Source organism: Prosopis cineraria, unplaced genomic scaffold (genome assembly GCF_029017545.1).
Source record: "Prosopis cineraria cultivar Desert tree isolate PC_DT_omini unplaced genomic scaffold, ASM2901754v1 PC3, whole genome shotgun sequence".
NCBI classification, from domain to species: Eukaryota; Viridiplantae; Streptophyta; class Magnoliopsida; order Fabales; family Fabaceae; genus Prosopis; species Prosopis cineraria.
This window is the reverse complement of record NW_026555334.1, coordinates 26,549,265-26,564,056: the sequence shown is the minus strand read 5'-3', so window position 1 is coordinate 26,564,056 and position 14,792 is coordinate 26,549,265. Positions and strand designations below refer to the sequence as shown.

At 30.9% G+C, this 14,792-nt stretch overlaps 1 protein-coding gene across 1 annotated transcript; it reads left to right on the top strand.

The window, feature by feature from the left end:
• Positions 1-12,752: 12,752 nt before the first annotated feature.
• On the top strand, positions 12,753-14,404 carry LOC129306690 (alkane hydroxylase MAH1-like). The gene has a single exon (XM_054947398.1). It carries the CDS (start codon positions 12,814-12,816, stop codon positions 14,284-14,286), a length of 1,473 nt encoding a protein of 490 aa, XP_054803373.1. The 5' UTR covers positions 12,753-12,813; the 3' UTR covers positions 14,287-14,404.
• Positions 14,405-14,792: the final 388 nt, after the last annotated feature.

The window sequence follows — 14,792 nt, the reverse complement described above, 5'->3', positions numbered from 1 at the left end:
TTGACACTGCAGAAACTCCGATAAACTTGACGGTGATCAGAAAACCATCGAGAAGGCTACAAGTGTTAAAAAATGTCTGAAAAAGAAACTCATCTAAAAATGTTCTCTATCCTTAATAACATGGAAGCATCATGTTATTTGATTTATTCAACGACACTCTTAAATTTAGAAAATTTTAGAGAGCAAAGTTGAGAACTTTGATATGTTTTCCTCCCCTAAATTAAAATGAAGAGATAAGAGAAAAAAGAAAAAGAAAACTCATTATGTTGGGCCTTTATTGGGCTGTCAATGGAAGCCGAACTAGCATCTATATTGAAAGAATTGAAGAATTCTATATTTTCACATCCTTATGGGCATAGCCCATTCTTACATCCCATCGAAAAAAAGAAAATCATGCACAATTCTTAGATAGTGCTTATGTTGATGAATTTGAAATTTAATTTAAATTTAAAATCTTACATTTAAAATTTACATATTTATTTTTTATTTAGATTGTTTAAAAAATTTTAAATAAAAGAGATGAGTTAAGATTTGAAACGAAAACAAAAAATTTAAATTTATGAGTTTTATCTGATGTGGAAAACTTTAATTTGTTAATGATAATAGAGTTATTAAATGTAGGTGGTTTTGAAAAGAAAAATAAAAGATTATGGAGGTTAATTTTAAAAGTTTAAAGGTGAGGGACATTATATGTAATAATGTTAAATAGTTCAGGAGAGTTTTGTAAATTTTTGCCAAAATTTTATTATATATAAATATTTTTTATAAATAATAAGGTTATTATTGTTTATATAAAATAATATTCCCTCACTTTTCTCTTCTCCCATTCTCTTCCATCATTTTCTCTCCTTATTTTTTTGGGAAAAGTTACATATATATGTCTTGTAGAGCATACTTATTTACAAATAAGTTCTGTAATTTAGAAACTAAGTTCCTCAAAACTTGACTATAATTTAAATTTAGGGTACAAAGACAACATTGTCCCTATTAAAAATACTGAAGTTATAATTGTAAAATATTAATGTGAATTGTAAATTAATGATGTGGTAGTTGTAAATAATTAGTACTAAACTTTGTTGACAACATATAATTTAACTCTTATACATGTAAAATTATTGTTGTAAAATGTTGAATTAATAGTATCAAATTTATAATGCATGGTCAATTTAATTATTGGACATATGAAGTTACAATTGTAAAAAGTTGAAATGATAGTTCTAAATTATTTGACAAATAAAATATATTTTCATAGGGCCATTGTTATCTTGTTACCCTAATTCTAAATTATACTTAAGTCCTAAGAGATTTAGCTATAGTTTTTAAATTTTGTGTGATTTATTGATAAATGAGTATGCTTCATGGAATCTAAATGTAATTTTTCTTATTTTCTATTATCAGCCATTCACTACTTAACTGTCCAAAATGTAAACCAAAATATCAGCAACCTGAATTGGCGGCATTAATGTATTTGGTGCGGCTTACATTGAATCTACAACTAATAATTAATTGAATGATATTAAAAACGGATAGTGGTTACTTGTTGGAAGGCTTTATAGACCTAACTACCTTGAAAATAGAGTATTGTAAATTAAATATTTGATGAGAATTGAAAATTATAGTTTTATATTTATAATTGATTTTGACGTGTGTTTGATATTTTTAAAAAATCATGAATTTAAATTTATAATAAATACACACACATATATATGTTTCATAAAATCATAATTTTTTCCTTTAAAATATTGATTATTTGTATTATCCAAACATGCACAAGGATTCATACACAAAATGGAATATTGAGAATTTTCTAATAATAAAATGGAATATTGAAATATAATGGAGAAGAGAAAGAAGGACAGACTAATTAATAAATGTTAATATATATTGCAATGAACAAGACATCATATAGATTGACTTAGACTGCTCAAGGAGCAGTGGCAGAGCCAAATCCTTTGGTTAAAAAAATTTTTAAAATGTAAAAAAAAACCCAATTATACCTCAAATGTAAAAGTTTAGATATTTGGGAGCCATTATTCAAAATGATGGTGAAATCAGTGGAGATATTTCACATATAATTCAAGCTGGATGGTTTAATTGGAGAAAAGATAAAGGAGTTATTTGCGACTGTAAGGTGCCTAATAAACTTAAAGGAAAGTTTTATCGTACTGCTATCAGACCGGCAATGTTATATAGTAGTGAATGCTGGGCTCTAACGGGATAGCAAGAACATAAAATTAGAGTAGCAGAGATGAGAATGTGATGATGGATGTACGGACATACACGTAAAGATAAAATTTGAAATGAGCACGTACGCGAAAAAGTGAGGGTGGCACCTATTGAGGAAAAAATGGTAGAAAATCGGTTGAGATGGTTTGAGCATGTACAAAAAAGACCAAGGGAGGCACCAGTAAGAAGAGTGAAATATATAACTTTGAGTTCGATTAAGAGAGGTAGAGGAAAGCCTAAGAGAACACTCTTGGAAGTTATTGAACGCGACCTCTTAATTAATAATATTCTTAAAAGCTTGATAAATGATAGAGCACAATGGCGTCTTGCAATCCATGTAGCCGACCCCACCTAGTAGGATAAAGGCTTATTGTTGTTGTTGTTATTGTAAAAAAAATATTGTGAAATCAGGATCATTTAGATCAAATATAAATTTTCCAAAATTTTTAAAACATAGCAACGTAAGCAAATACTATATATCTCCCTGATGCCAAAAAAAAAAAATTGTCTTAAGCTTAACAAATTGACCTATATATTGGGCATTTTCCTTACATTATTTATATTATTTTACATTCATATGATTTTGGAGTACAATTTAGCCTCGTGTCCTCATCTAACTTCGACGCTGACAGAATATCTGGACCGTTTGAGTATCAAATTTAAATTCATAATTAATAATAATATTATATTAACTCTAATGCTTCTATTACTCATGATTAATAATTTTTCCAATATACCAATAAGATTGAGTCTAGTAGAAAGGGTTGGTCCTCCACAATGTGATGAACCAAGTTTTAAATCTCCATTGAAAGAGGTGTTTACGTTTAATAAACAATTGTACTTCGAACAAGATTACTTTTAATAAGAGGAAACGTATAAGAAATAAAAGAGAAAAAAAACAATTCTTCCAATATCATCCTTAATTAATCAACCTCAAACTACCCCTTTAAATCCCAAAGCTATGTTCTCTAATACAAAACTTCAATTCGACAATCATCCATTTAGCCCTATAATTTTTCTCAACACTAACCAATCCATATAAACTTTTAACAACCATAATTAACTTTCAAAATCCTATTATCAACAATTTAGGACCTAGGGTTAACTCTAATCGATCCTAAGTCATCAAGCCATGAACAAAATAAATCGATTAAATTCTTAGAAATCTCCAAATAGCTTATTCATAACAATTAAACCAAAATCAATAAGTAAAAACCTCAAAGAATATGAAACTCTAACATTTTATCTCAACTACCAAGCTCAAGTCAACAAGAATATAGGAAATGGAAGTAGATTATAGGTTTATAATTACTTAATAGAGGTTAAGAAGCTTCAAATCGTGATCCAAAGCTCAAAAATGGCAAATCCCAGCTCCTTCTCTCCATTCACCGTTCTCCCTCTCCTCTCTTTTTTTTCATTTTCTAAAAGACTTATTTAGAAAACAGGTCTGTGATGACGTTCATGGGTGGTTGTACCTATTAATTGTGCATCTGCGCATGGGTGAATGTCGAGGGTCGATTATGCTTACTCAACGTTCATCCACAAATGGATGAGCATTGAACGGACATTTGGATAAATATGGCTCTTCTTTGCCATGTCCGCCAACGGGCAACCACATAACCCTTAAACCTCCATAAATCACTTATTAACCTCATCTCCCACCTAAACAGCTTTAAAATTAACATTAATCAAGTCCCCAAATCAAGCCAATTAACTCTTAATTCTCAATCACAAAATCAGGATATTACACATTCTCCCATTAAAATTTTCCTGAGTTAATTTTTTTTTGGGTACTCATCTTTCATATTTTAGCATCTAGCATAAGTATTTTAATTTTGATATTCATCTTTAGTATTTTTAGTATCCAGTTTTTTGTTATTTTTTAAAAATCATCATAGATGTTTTCAATAATCATTTTCCATGTTTTTTCAAGACTATAAAAATCACTTATCTTTCCTTATTTTTTGGTCTAAAATCATGTAAGATGAGTATTGAGGACATTTAGAGTGACCATTTAAAAGAATAAGAAGACCGAGCACTAAAAATGTTAAAAAATGACAATTAAAATTGTATAAGGTGAGAACTGAAAAAATTTAATTAAAAAATTTTAATCACTATTAAGGATTATATATAGTCTTTTTCTAAAATTTTAAGATTTTAAAGTATTTTTTGTAAGTATAAAGAATAGTCTTTGTTGATAGCAAAAAAATATCTCCCTTGAAGCAATGGAATGACTATAGCTCTTAGTAAACTTGCCAAAAGATGACAATGATTTATTTGACATGATGGATGATTGGTTATGAAGGGTGGCCGTTTTGTTATTGTAGATTGTTCTGGTCTATTACTCTTTCTGTGCCTATTTTGCCTTGGGAGGTTGGTTTACACATGCAACCTTTATAACTTCATGGTATATGTGGATTGGGAAGCTCTTGTTTAGAAAGTTGCAACTTCTTAACTAACTGTTATAGTCTCTATTCGTACTAATTGTTTAACACACTTTGTTGTTACTATTGGGTCCTAATGAAGTACAAGGAGATTTTACATGTTGTGTCAATTAGATGGGTGTTAGACTTTTGTTCCTCTTGATGGTACTTTCGGACTAATAAGTTCATGTTATGTCAATTTAAACTTGCTCCATTTGTTCAATTGCATCCTTATAATGCAATAATAACTTCTTCTTGTCCAATCCATGTTATAACCAAATTAAATATCCGCAAAAGAGAAACAAAATGGAAAGAAACTAATGCTTCGATTTGGCAAGAAAGAAAAGAAGGGAGAAAGAAAAGTGAAGAAAAGCAAAATGAGGAGAGAAGAATAAAAAAATAGTACGTAGGACGCACATAATTTTCCTAAACTTTTCTTTCAAAAAAGGGGAGGTTTTGAACGGAAAACCCCACTTTCAAATTTATCCATAATATTTTTTTTTGGTTTCCTGCCTTTCTCTCTATATATGTATATGCTTCCCTCCATATATTTGATTGTAGTTTAAAATTTTTAGATTATTGTATGTTTAATAATTCAAAACATAAAATTTAAAATTAGATAAACTAATTCGCAATTATATTTTTATTTCATTAGAATAAATAAGAAAAATTATACAAATAATATGTCAAAATATTAAATTTTATTACGTATGTATAAGCATTTTTTTTTATAAACAATAAAGTTATTATTATCTGTTTGAATTAACAACTTTTTTCTTATTTTCACTGGCTCAATCAAACATACTGAAAGCTGGCCAGAATAAAAAATAAAAAGTCAGGCATAGAGAGAAAATCACATCTCTCTTTTTTTTCCTTCTCTTTCCCCTCATTTTCCCTCAATCATATTTTCTCTGCTAGCCTAGTATACTACCTAACAGTCCAGTAGTGCCTTACTGCTATCCAATATTAATGCACACCAGAATATCAGCAAGCAGGATTGAACGGCATTGGCTTATAGGAGCACAATTTGAACATTATTCTCCTTCTCTATTTACTGGCTATATAATTGTATTTGTATAGTACATCATATGATCTATGGAAGCAAAGCTCTCCGTTTGTATTCATGACTACACAACTCAAGTTCTGCAAAGAAATGGAGGCACTGGTAATTTCCTCGGACCCTGGTTTACTGGAATGAACTATTTGGTGACCTGTGACCCAATGAACGTGCATCGCATTATGAGCAAGGATGTCGCTAACTACATTAAAGGGAATGACCTCCCAAGGTTCTCGATGCTTTTGGTGATTCCATTCTTACTGTAGATTCAGATGCATGGGAACACTACAGGGCACTTCAGCGTTCAGCTTTCAAAATAAAATGCTTCGAGAAGTTTCGGGAGAAGGTTGTTCGAGAGAAGGTGGAGAGTTGTTTGATTCCTCTTCTTGATCATGTCGAGAAGCGAGGAGTTGAATTGGATCTGCAAGACGTGTTTGGTCGCTTCAACTTTGACGCTGTCTGCTCTATAGTCTTAGGATTTGATCAAAAAGCCTTACTAGATTTCCAAGAAGTTGCATGCACGAGAGCCTTTGATGAAGTTGGAGAGTTCACATTTTACAGACACACAATACCTAAAAGCGTGTGCAAGCTTTAAAGATGGCTTGGAAGATGGCCCGAGCATGTGAAGTGTTTGATCGATTCCTCTACGAAAGTATAGCATCAAAGAGAGAAAAGCTCCGAAAAATCAACGGAAATGAGAAGGAAGCCGATGATTTGCTAGCATGTTTGATGAGGGGGGACGAAGGAAAAGATGAAGGGGATGACAAGTTTCTGAGAGACACCGCTTTTAGTCTTCTTTTCGCTGGTAGAGATGCCATAACTTCAGCTCTCACGTGGTTCTTTTGGCTTGTTGCTACACACCCTTCAGTAGACGCAAAGATTCATGAAGAGATCAAAGAAGAAAAGGAAGTGAAAAATCAAGTATATCTTCATGCTGCTTTGTGTGAAGGTTTGAGATTGCATCCTCACCTACCTTTGGTTCTTAGGCAAATGATCGGACATGATATTCTTCCTAGTGGGCATGAGGTCAGTCCTAGTAATATGGTGATGACATCTATATATGCTATGAGAAGGTATGAAGAAATATGAGGAGAAGATTGCTTGGAATTCAAACCAGAAAGATGAATCTTAAAGTGAGAAGGCATTGTTCACATGCCATCATATAAGTTTAGTACTTTCACTGCAAGTCCTAAGACATGCTTAGATAAGAACTTGTATTTTACTCAAATGAAGATTACAGCTTTTGCTATCTTGTGTAACTATCAATTTTATGTGGTGGAAGTTTGGAAGATCATCTTATTTCTCCCAAACTTTCAAAAGTGCTTCAAATGAGATATGGTCTCGAGGTTTGGATCATAAAAAGACATTGACCAATTTAATATAAAAGTAGAAGGTAATTTATATTATGTGTTGTATGTTTGAAGTCTTTTGTCGTGCTTGTGTCTGTTTTTCTACTTCGGTAATGTTATTATGTGTGTATTGGTTGAACGGATATAATCAAGCCACTGATTGGCTTGCACCTGATAATGTTGCTACAAAGATCATCGTACTGTAATGCCATGATGTTGTTGGCAATTAGTAAAATCTACTTTTGCACTCTTTAGAAAATCAAAGCATTCATTCAATGACTTCGGCTATCCCTTACATATAGGTAGGATGCGTATATAGCATGCAAGCATGCTCATCCAAAACTTTCTATGGTCTATTACTTATGATGCATGGATACTAATACATGTATTAGATATGATATATATTCAATATTTCGATACTTTTATTTTTAAAAATATAAGAAACGATATATTTTTGATACATGTACACACACATATAATAAAAAACATTAAAAATATAATTTTAATTTAAAAATATCCAAAATAGAATATATATCAATTCTTGTAAAATAATATAAAGCAAAATATAATCATTATTTTTACTATTGTTCTATTTATACCAAATTATATATTTATAAAAAATAGTAAAAAATTAAAAATATGATTTTAATTTAGAAAATATCCAAAATAGCATACATATATAATCCTATAAAATAATATGAAAAAAACATAATCATTACCTATATTTTTATTCTATCTATACTTAATTGACTATAATCTAGTCTATGCTAATAATTCCCCACCTATGGTTTAAACGCCAAAAGATTATATTCCCACATTTTTATAATTAAAAAATAATTTTTATTTTTTATTATATCTAAAACTTATTTTTTAAGAAAAATTTAATATTTAATTTTAAAATCAAATCACAAAAAAATTAGAAATAGAAAAGATTAATATCACAATATTAAAAAAATTAATTTTTTAAAAATAGTCTTCAAGTATCGACTTTAAAATACCAACTCACAATATAAAAATATTGGATACGCATCAAAAATAAAAAATTTAAAATAAAAAATAATATTTTGATATTTTACATATATGTATTGAAAAAAATATTGGTATCAAATATCAATATGTAAGGCAACTTGAAGTATCAGTGCTTCATAACCTATCACATAAGGCCTTTGGTCTTATTTATTTGTCTAAAATTCAATAAAATTTCAAATTTTTTTTCTATTAAATATACCTATTTTTTTAAAAAATACTTTAACATGTAATAAAATTCCCTACATTTAATAGGGGAAAAATAGTAAAGATGAACATAATAATTATTGAGGTGCCTTATTAATATGACAAAAATATTATCTCCCTTCCCTGTAACACTACAAGAAAAAATGACTTTCAGCGGCAATACTAAAAAGTCACCGCTGATTCTCAACTTTCAACGACGACTATAAAAGTCATCGTTGAAAGTGTGACTTTCTGTGGTGATATTCGAAGTCGCTGCTGAAATAGTGACTTTCTACAGCAACAATATATAGTCACTGCTGATTGTCAAACTTTTAGCGGCGACAAGTGCATGTCACCGCAAAAAGTTACACTTTCAGTGACAATTTTTTAATGCAGCCGCGGATTGTCAATATATTTTAAAATATGTTATAATTTTTTAAAAAAATTATGTTTTAAGTTTCAGCAGCGACATACAAGTCACCGCTGAAAGTTGAGAATCAGCGATGACTTTTTAGTGTTGCCGCTGATTGTTAATATATTTTAAAATATATTATAATTTTTTAAAAAAACTTATGTTATAAGTTTCAGCGGTGACCTATAAGTCACCGCTAAAAGTTAAGAATCAGCAGTTACTTTTTAGTGTCGCTGCTGATTATCAACATATTTTAAAATATGTTATAATTTTTTTAAAAAAACTTATGTTATAAGTTCAGCGGTGACATACAAGTCGTCGCTGAAAGTTAAGAATCAGCGGTGACTTTTTAATGTCGCCACTGATTGTTAACATATTTTAAAATATATTATAATTTTTTTAAAAAAATTATGTTGCAAGTTTTAGTGATGACATACAAGTCACCGCAGAAAGTTGAGAATCGGTGGTGACTTTTTAGTGTCGCCACTGATTCTCAACATATTTTAAAATATATTATAATTTTTTTAAAAAATTATATTGTAAGTTTCAGCGGTGACATATAATTCACCGCTGAAAGTTGAGAATCAACGATGAATTTTTAGTGTCCCCACTGAAAATAAGACTTTTTGCAGCAACTTTAAATGTCACCACTGAAGGTTTAATTTTGTATTATCATCATAATTTTTTATTTTTATTTATCTAATATTTAACATTTTAAGACATTAATTTTGTTGTATTATTGTAATTTTATAATGAATATATAAAATAACATAATGTGTTTTCATTTAATATATTTTATGGTTAAATTGTAACTTTAAGATAAGGTTAAGGTATTATTTAATGTTAATGAGCTAAAGTAAAGAATTAAGCCAAATCATATCATTTTACATGTGTGTTTGTATTAAAAAATTTATAACTAAGATTAAAATTCAACCGAGGTTAGCAAACTAAGATTAATAGAAAAGTCAGTAAATATAATATGATTTATATTTAGATATGTTTTTTTTTAAGTCTGATAGATAAACTAAAATTTATTTGGATAATTTTATTCAAAAGCTAGTTGAGATGTTTAATGGTCAAAATAAGCATAAAGTTTTTAATATATATTTTTTGACTGATTAATAACTAAAAAAAATTAAATTTAAAATTATAACTAATAAGTAAAAAATCTTAAATATTCAAGATAGAAGAGAAGAGAGAGAAAGCATAATTCATCATATCAATGTAGAAGTCAATAACACTAGTTGTTTATAATAATTAAACATGTGATACTTAAATTTATTCATTCATAGAATGATATTTCATCTAATCTAATTTTTCAATTTAAATTCTACATTTAACACCATTAACTTTAAAGCTTGATGCTAGTTTAAAAACATAAATAATTTTAAACTAATGTATAATCAGCAGTAGTTTTACTATTTATTCTTAGATATTTTTTATATTATAATTATAAACATGAATATTAAAATAAATAATATAACAACCTCAACAAGTAAAAAAAATTAAAATAAATAATACAAATCAATTATATTTATAGTTTACTTTAAACAAAATAAATAATATAATTTATAATTTTATAAATTAAAAGAATTAAATTGAAGTATTTAAGGATAGTAATGATATTTTATAATATTTAGTATTTAATATATATGTGTGTTTGTATAGTTTAATAATATGTGTGTGTGTGTATATACTTAATTATGTAATAATAGACTAAAGGTTCATTACAGCTCAGTAACAAAATGGTTGGACACAAAAGGAGGAGGTCATGGGTTCAAATCTTGGAGGAGACAACTTTCAAAATAAAAATATAAATTGATAACATGATAATACGTGGCGTGTGGTGAGAGCGACATATGGATAGTGACATGGAGTCACGTGGTACGAGGTGGGGCCCTATGTGGAGGGTGACATGGCACCACGTGATGCAAGGTGGGTGCCACGTGGCGTGAGGTGGGGGCGACACGTGGAGGATGGCATGGCACCACGTTGACGGTGACATGTTGCCATGTGTGTAAGTGAACCAACATTACTTTTCAGTGGCGAAAAAAAAGTTGCCTTTAATTGGTTGCTTTCGGAGCGACAAATGTTGCCACTGATATTTAACATTCGGCGGCGACAAAATAATCGCCGTTGATGTGTGATTTTTGCAACGACAAAATGCCATTGTTGATTTTTAACTTTTAATAGCGACATTTTTAAATTATAAGATATTTTTTAAAAAAATTTGATATCACAAAATATAAGATACTTTGATAAAGATTTAATATAATGAGTCTTCTTTCTCTTTTACCCCCTCCTGGGGATATTTTAGATTCTCATTCCGTCTAACAATTAAAATCCTCATGGATCCATCCGGTTACTGGAGAAGATGGGACGCTCGTTGTGGTGGAGTGTTGATAAGAAACAATGGAGTTGCTAGATATTGTTAGTTTTGCTTCTTTTGTCATATCCTTTCCTCCTTCCATCACTGAAATGGTTGGCATTTCACAAGGGCTGGATCTATATGTTCTAGGATGAGACTTCAAGGAGTCAATGTTTTTCACAGATCGAGCTAAGGCAGTGAACCTTCTCTTGCGGTATGAGATTGAAAATTATCCGTTCAGAGATATCATCCATTATGCTAGATTCCTCTTATTTAGGAGTAGTTGTCTCCTTGAATTTTATGTTTAGAGAGACTAATTGTTGTAGCCATTTAATTTGTTTGCTAGTTTTGCTATGAATCTTACTGGGTCCTTTTATTCTTTTGATAAACCCTTACCTTAACTATGGTGAACGATGAAAAGAGAAGATCCTTCAGTCTGTACTGATTTCACCTTTCGTGGTTTAATGTGATCACTTTGCATTCAAAAAAAAAAAAAATCATTTTGCTACGCAATTCGCATAGTATATTGTCAGTGTATTTAATTTGATGCTGAAAATTTGATACGCACGTGCATGGATAAACATGCACAGCTCTTTCTTTTGTTTCTTGTTTTGGGTAAAATGCGGGGCCAGAGCCGAATGCATGCCCAGCTCTCTTATCGCCTAGTCAATTGCATTTATTGTCAGTTGTCAGAATTAACTAAAGTCCCGTTAGTTTTAATTTATTTCATTAAAAAATTATTTATTTTTCTAAAAAATTTATTTTGTGAATTTTTATTATATTTATTTAAATTTTTGAAAATAACCAGAATCTAGAAAAAAAATTCTGATTATTTTAAGATGTTACTTTGAGTAGCTTCTGAAAATAATTTAATGTGGCAAATAAGAAAGTATAATTTAAACAGAGAAAATATACAAAAATATATAAAATTAAAATTAAGACATTGTAAAATTTTAAAAAAATAATTAATAATTATTTTCTTACTATCATAACAAAATATAAAATAATATATATTTTTTAATAAAATTTCTATAAAATAAATTTATTTTTATAAAATTTATAAACTATATAAAAATTATTTATTTTTTAATCTTGAATAAACGGGCCCATTGTTGCTGTTGCCGTCGCTTTTCTTATGTTTCCCCCGCAGAGAAAACAAAGTAAACTAAAGAGGGCCTGTATATCAGGATGAGGATGTAGACTTGTCATAGAGGATAGGGCCTATGAAAACCACCCTGAAGCTCCCTTCCACATTTATTTTGTTTTGATGACTATTAATAGAGCTCCAAGAAATTACGGCGAATTTTAACGTCACAACGTTCTTGGTTTAGAATTTTCATGATACTCTCTAATTTGTTTATTACGAGGAGAGTCCGAAGTCCGAAACCTTAACCTTCATTCACCCATTCATTTCTCAACCTGGTTCTTATAACTTGATCTAGTCTTAAGTAGCTTGAATGATACTTTTATTCTTTGTACCACTGTATCTTCAAATACACAACAACAATGTTACGACCTACCATGTTCTTCAAAAAGACAAGAACCCAGGATACCTAAAGGTGGCGAAAAGGTCTCAAGTAGTTGGAATATAATGTCGCCGAAAGGTGGTCCCGAAGACAGTGACTACTAAACATTGACAAATTGTATTCATTTAAGAGCTTAATGTCGATCGAACTTACTATATTAATATTGACTTAGGAGCGGAGAAAACACAAATGCATTGATATCTAAGGAAGCAAAGTTATCCAATATAGTCTACAATCATCATGCTCAGTTATGCACAAGTAGTCATTGCAGGTCTTGCAGTGCTTATCCTCTTCCTTTTTCATTGCTATCAGAGACGATGCTACAAAGATCCCCTCCTTAAAAACTGGCCTATAGTGGGAATGCTACCAACAGGTCTCAGCAATTTAGGTCAGATTCATGACTATATAACTCAGGCTCTTCAAAGAAAAGAGGGTACAGGGAGCTTCGTTGGACCTTGGTTTACTGGAATGAACGGTTTGGTGACTTGCGACCCCATGAACGTACATCACATGATGAGTAAGAATTTCGCCAACTACAAAAAAGGTCCAGAATTTCATGAGATTTTTGAACCTTTCGGGGAAGGGATTTTCACTGCAGATTCAGACACATGGAAGTATCACAGGGCACTTCTCCATTCCTTGTTTAAAACCCCAAGCTTCGAGAAGTTTCTGGAAAAGATCGTTCGAGAGAAGGTGGATTTCTGTCTTTCTCCTCTTCTTGATCACCTAGAAAGGCAGGGAATTGAAGTGGATCTGCAAGACGTGTTTAATCGCTTCAATTTTGATATTATTTGCTCCGTGGTCTTAGGATCTGACCCCAAAAGCCTTGCGGTTGATTTCCCAAAAGTTGCATGTGAGAGAGCTTTCAATGAGGCTGAGGAGTTTATATTCTACAGATACTCGGTACCTAGATGCATCTGGAAACTTCAGAGATGGCTTCGAGTTGGAGCAGAGAAGAAGATGGCTGAAGCATGTCAATTGTTTGACCAATTCCTCTATGAAAGTATAGCATCAAAGAGAGAAGAGCTTAGCAAAAACAATGAAATGAAGGAAACAGACGAGGACTTGCTGACAACTTTGATGAGGGAGGAACAAGGTAAAGAACATGTGAATGACAAGTTTCTAAGAGACACTGCTTTTAATCTTTTTGTCGCAGGTAGAGACACCATAACTTCAGCTCTCACGTGGTTCTTTTGGCTTGTCGCTACACACCCTTCAGTGGAAGCCAAGATTCTTGAAGAAATCAAAGAAGAAAAGGAAATGAAAAATCAAGTGTATCTCCACGGTGCTCTGTGTGAATCTCTGAGACTGTTCCCTCCAATACCTTTTGAGCACAAGCAAGCGACCAAACACGACTCACTTCCTAGTGGACATGAGGTTTATCCTGGTACTATGATATTTTTATCTTTGTACGCAATGGGAAGATGTGAGAAAATATGGGGAAAAGATTGCTTGCAATTCAAACCAGAGAGGTGGATCTCAGAAAGAGGACGCGTCGTTCACATACCTTCATACAAGTTCACTAGTTTCAATGCCGGACCAAGAACTTGTTTGGGTAAGGACTTGTCTTTCATTCAAATGAAGATAATGGCAACTTTTATTTTGAAGAATTATCAAGTTCATGTGGTGAAAGATCATCCCGTTTCTCCAGCACTTTCAATAGTGCTTCTGATGAAGTGTGGTCTCAAAGTTCGGATCATGTCAAGGTGCTGATTATTTTCCTGGGTTCAATCTTTTTATTTTATGTATAATTGTGAAATAACTCATTAAACAGCGCTAAAACAATGAACTTTAACTATGTTATGAGATTGATCAGTGGTAAAATTATTCAGATGATGGAGTACGGGTAACATTTACTCATTCCCTTCAAGTGGTGTGCTGAAACTGCGTTGATTGCATGTGTAAATTATTATATCTGATTTGGATGTTCAACTATTTTTAATATATGTATTACTTATATTAAGTAATTAATAACGATGGTGGATCGATAAGGCTGTTGCAATCACAGTGTATATCTCTATCAGGAGATGGAGACTGCTCATCATGGGTGTTCATAATTAATTAATTTTCTTATATATCTAGACTCTAGAGTGAATATTATTATTAGAATGAAGCTATCTATATGACTCATATGGGTTTCAGCTCATAGACCTAGTTACTTTAAAATTGATAAAGCCCGGTCTTTATTCAAATGATTCAAGGTCGAGTTTATAAGGCCT

Coding starts and splice junctions, on each gene's coding strand:
- LOC129306690 (XM_054947398.1), top strand. CDS start 12,814: ATGCTCAGTTATGCACAAGTAGTCATTGCAGGTCTTGCAGTGCTTATC.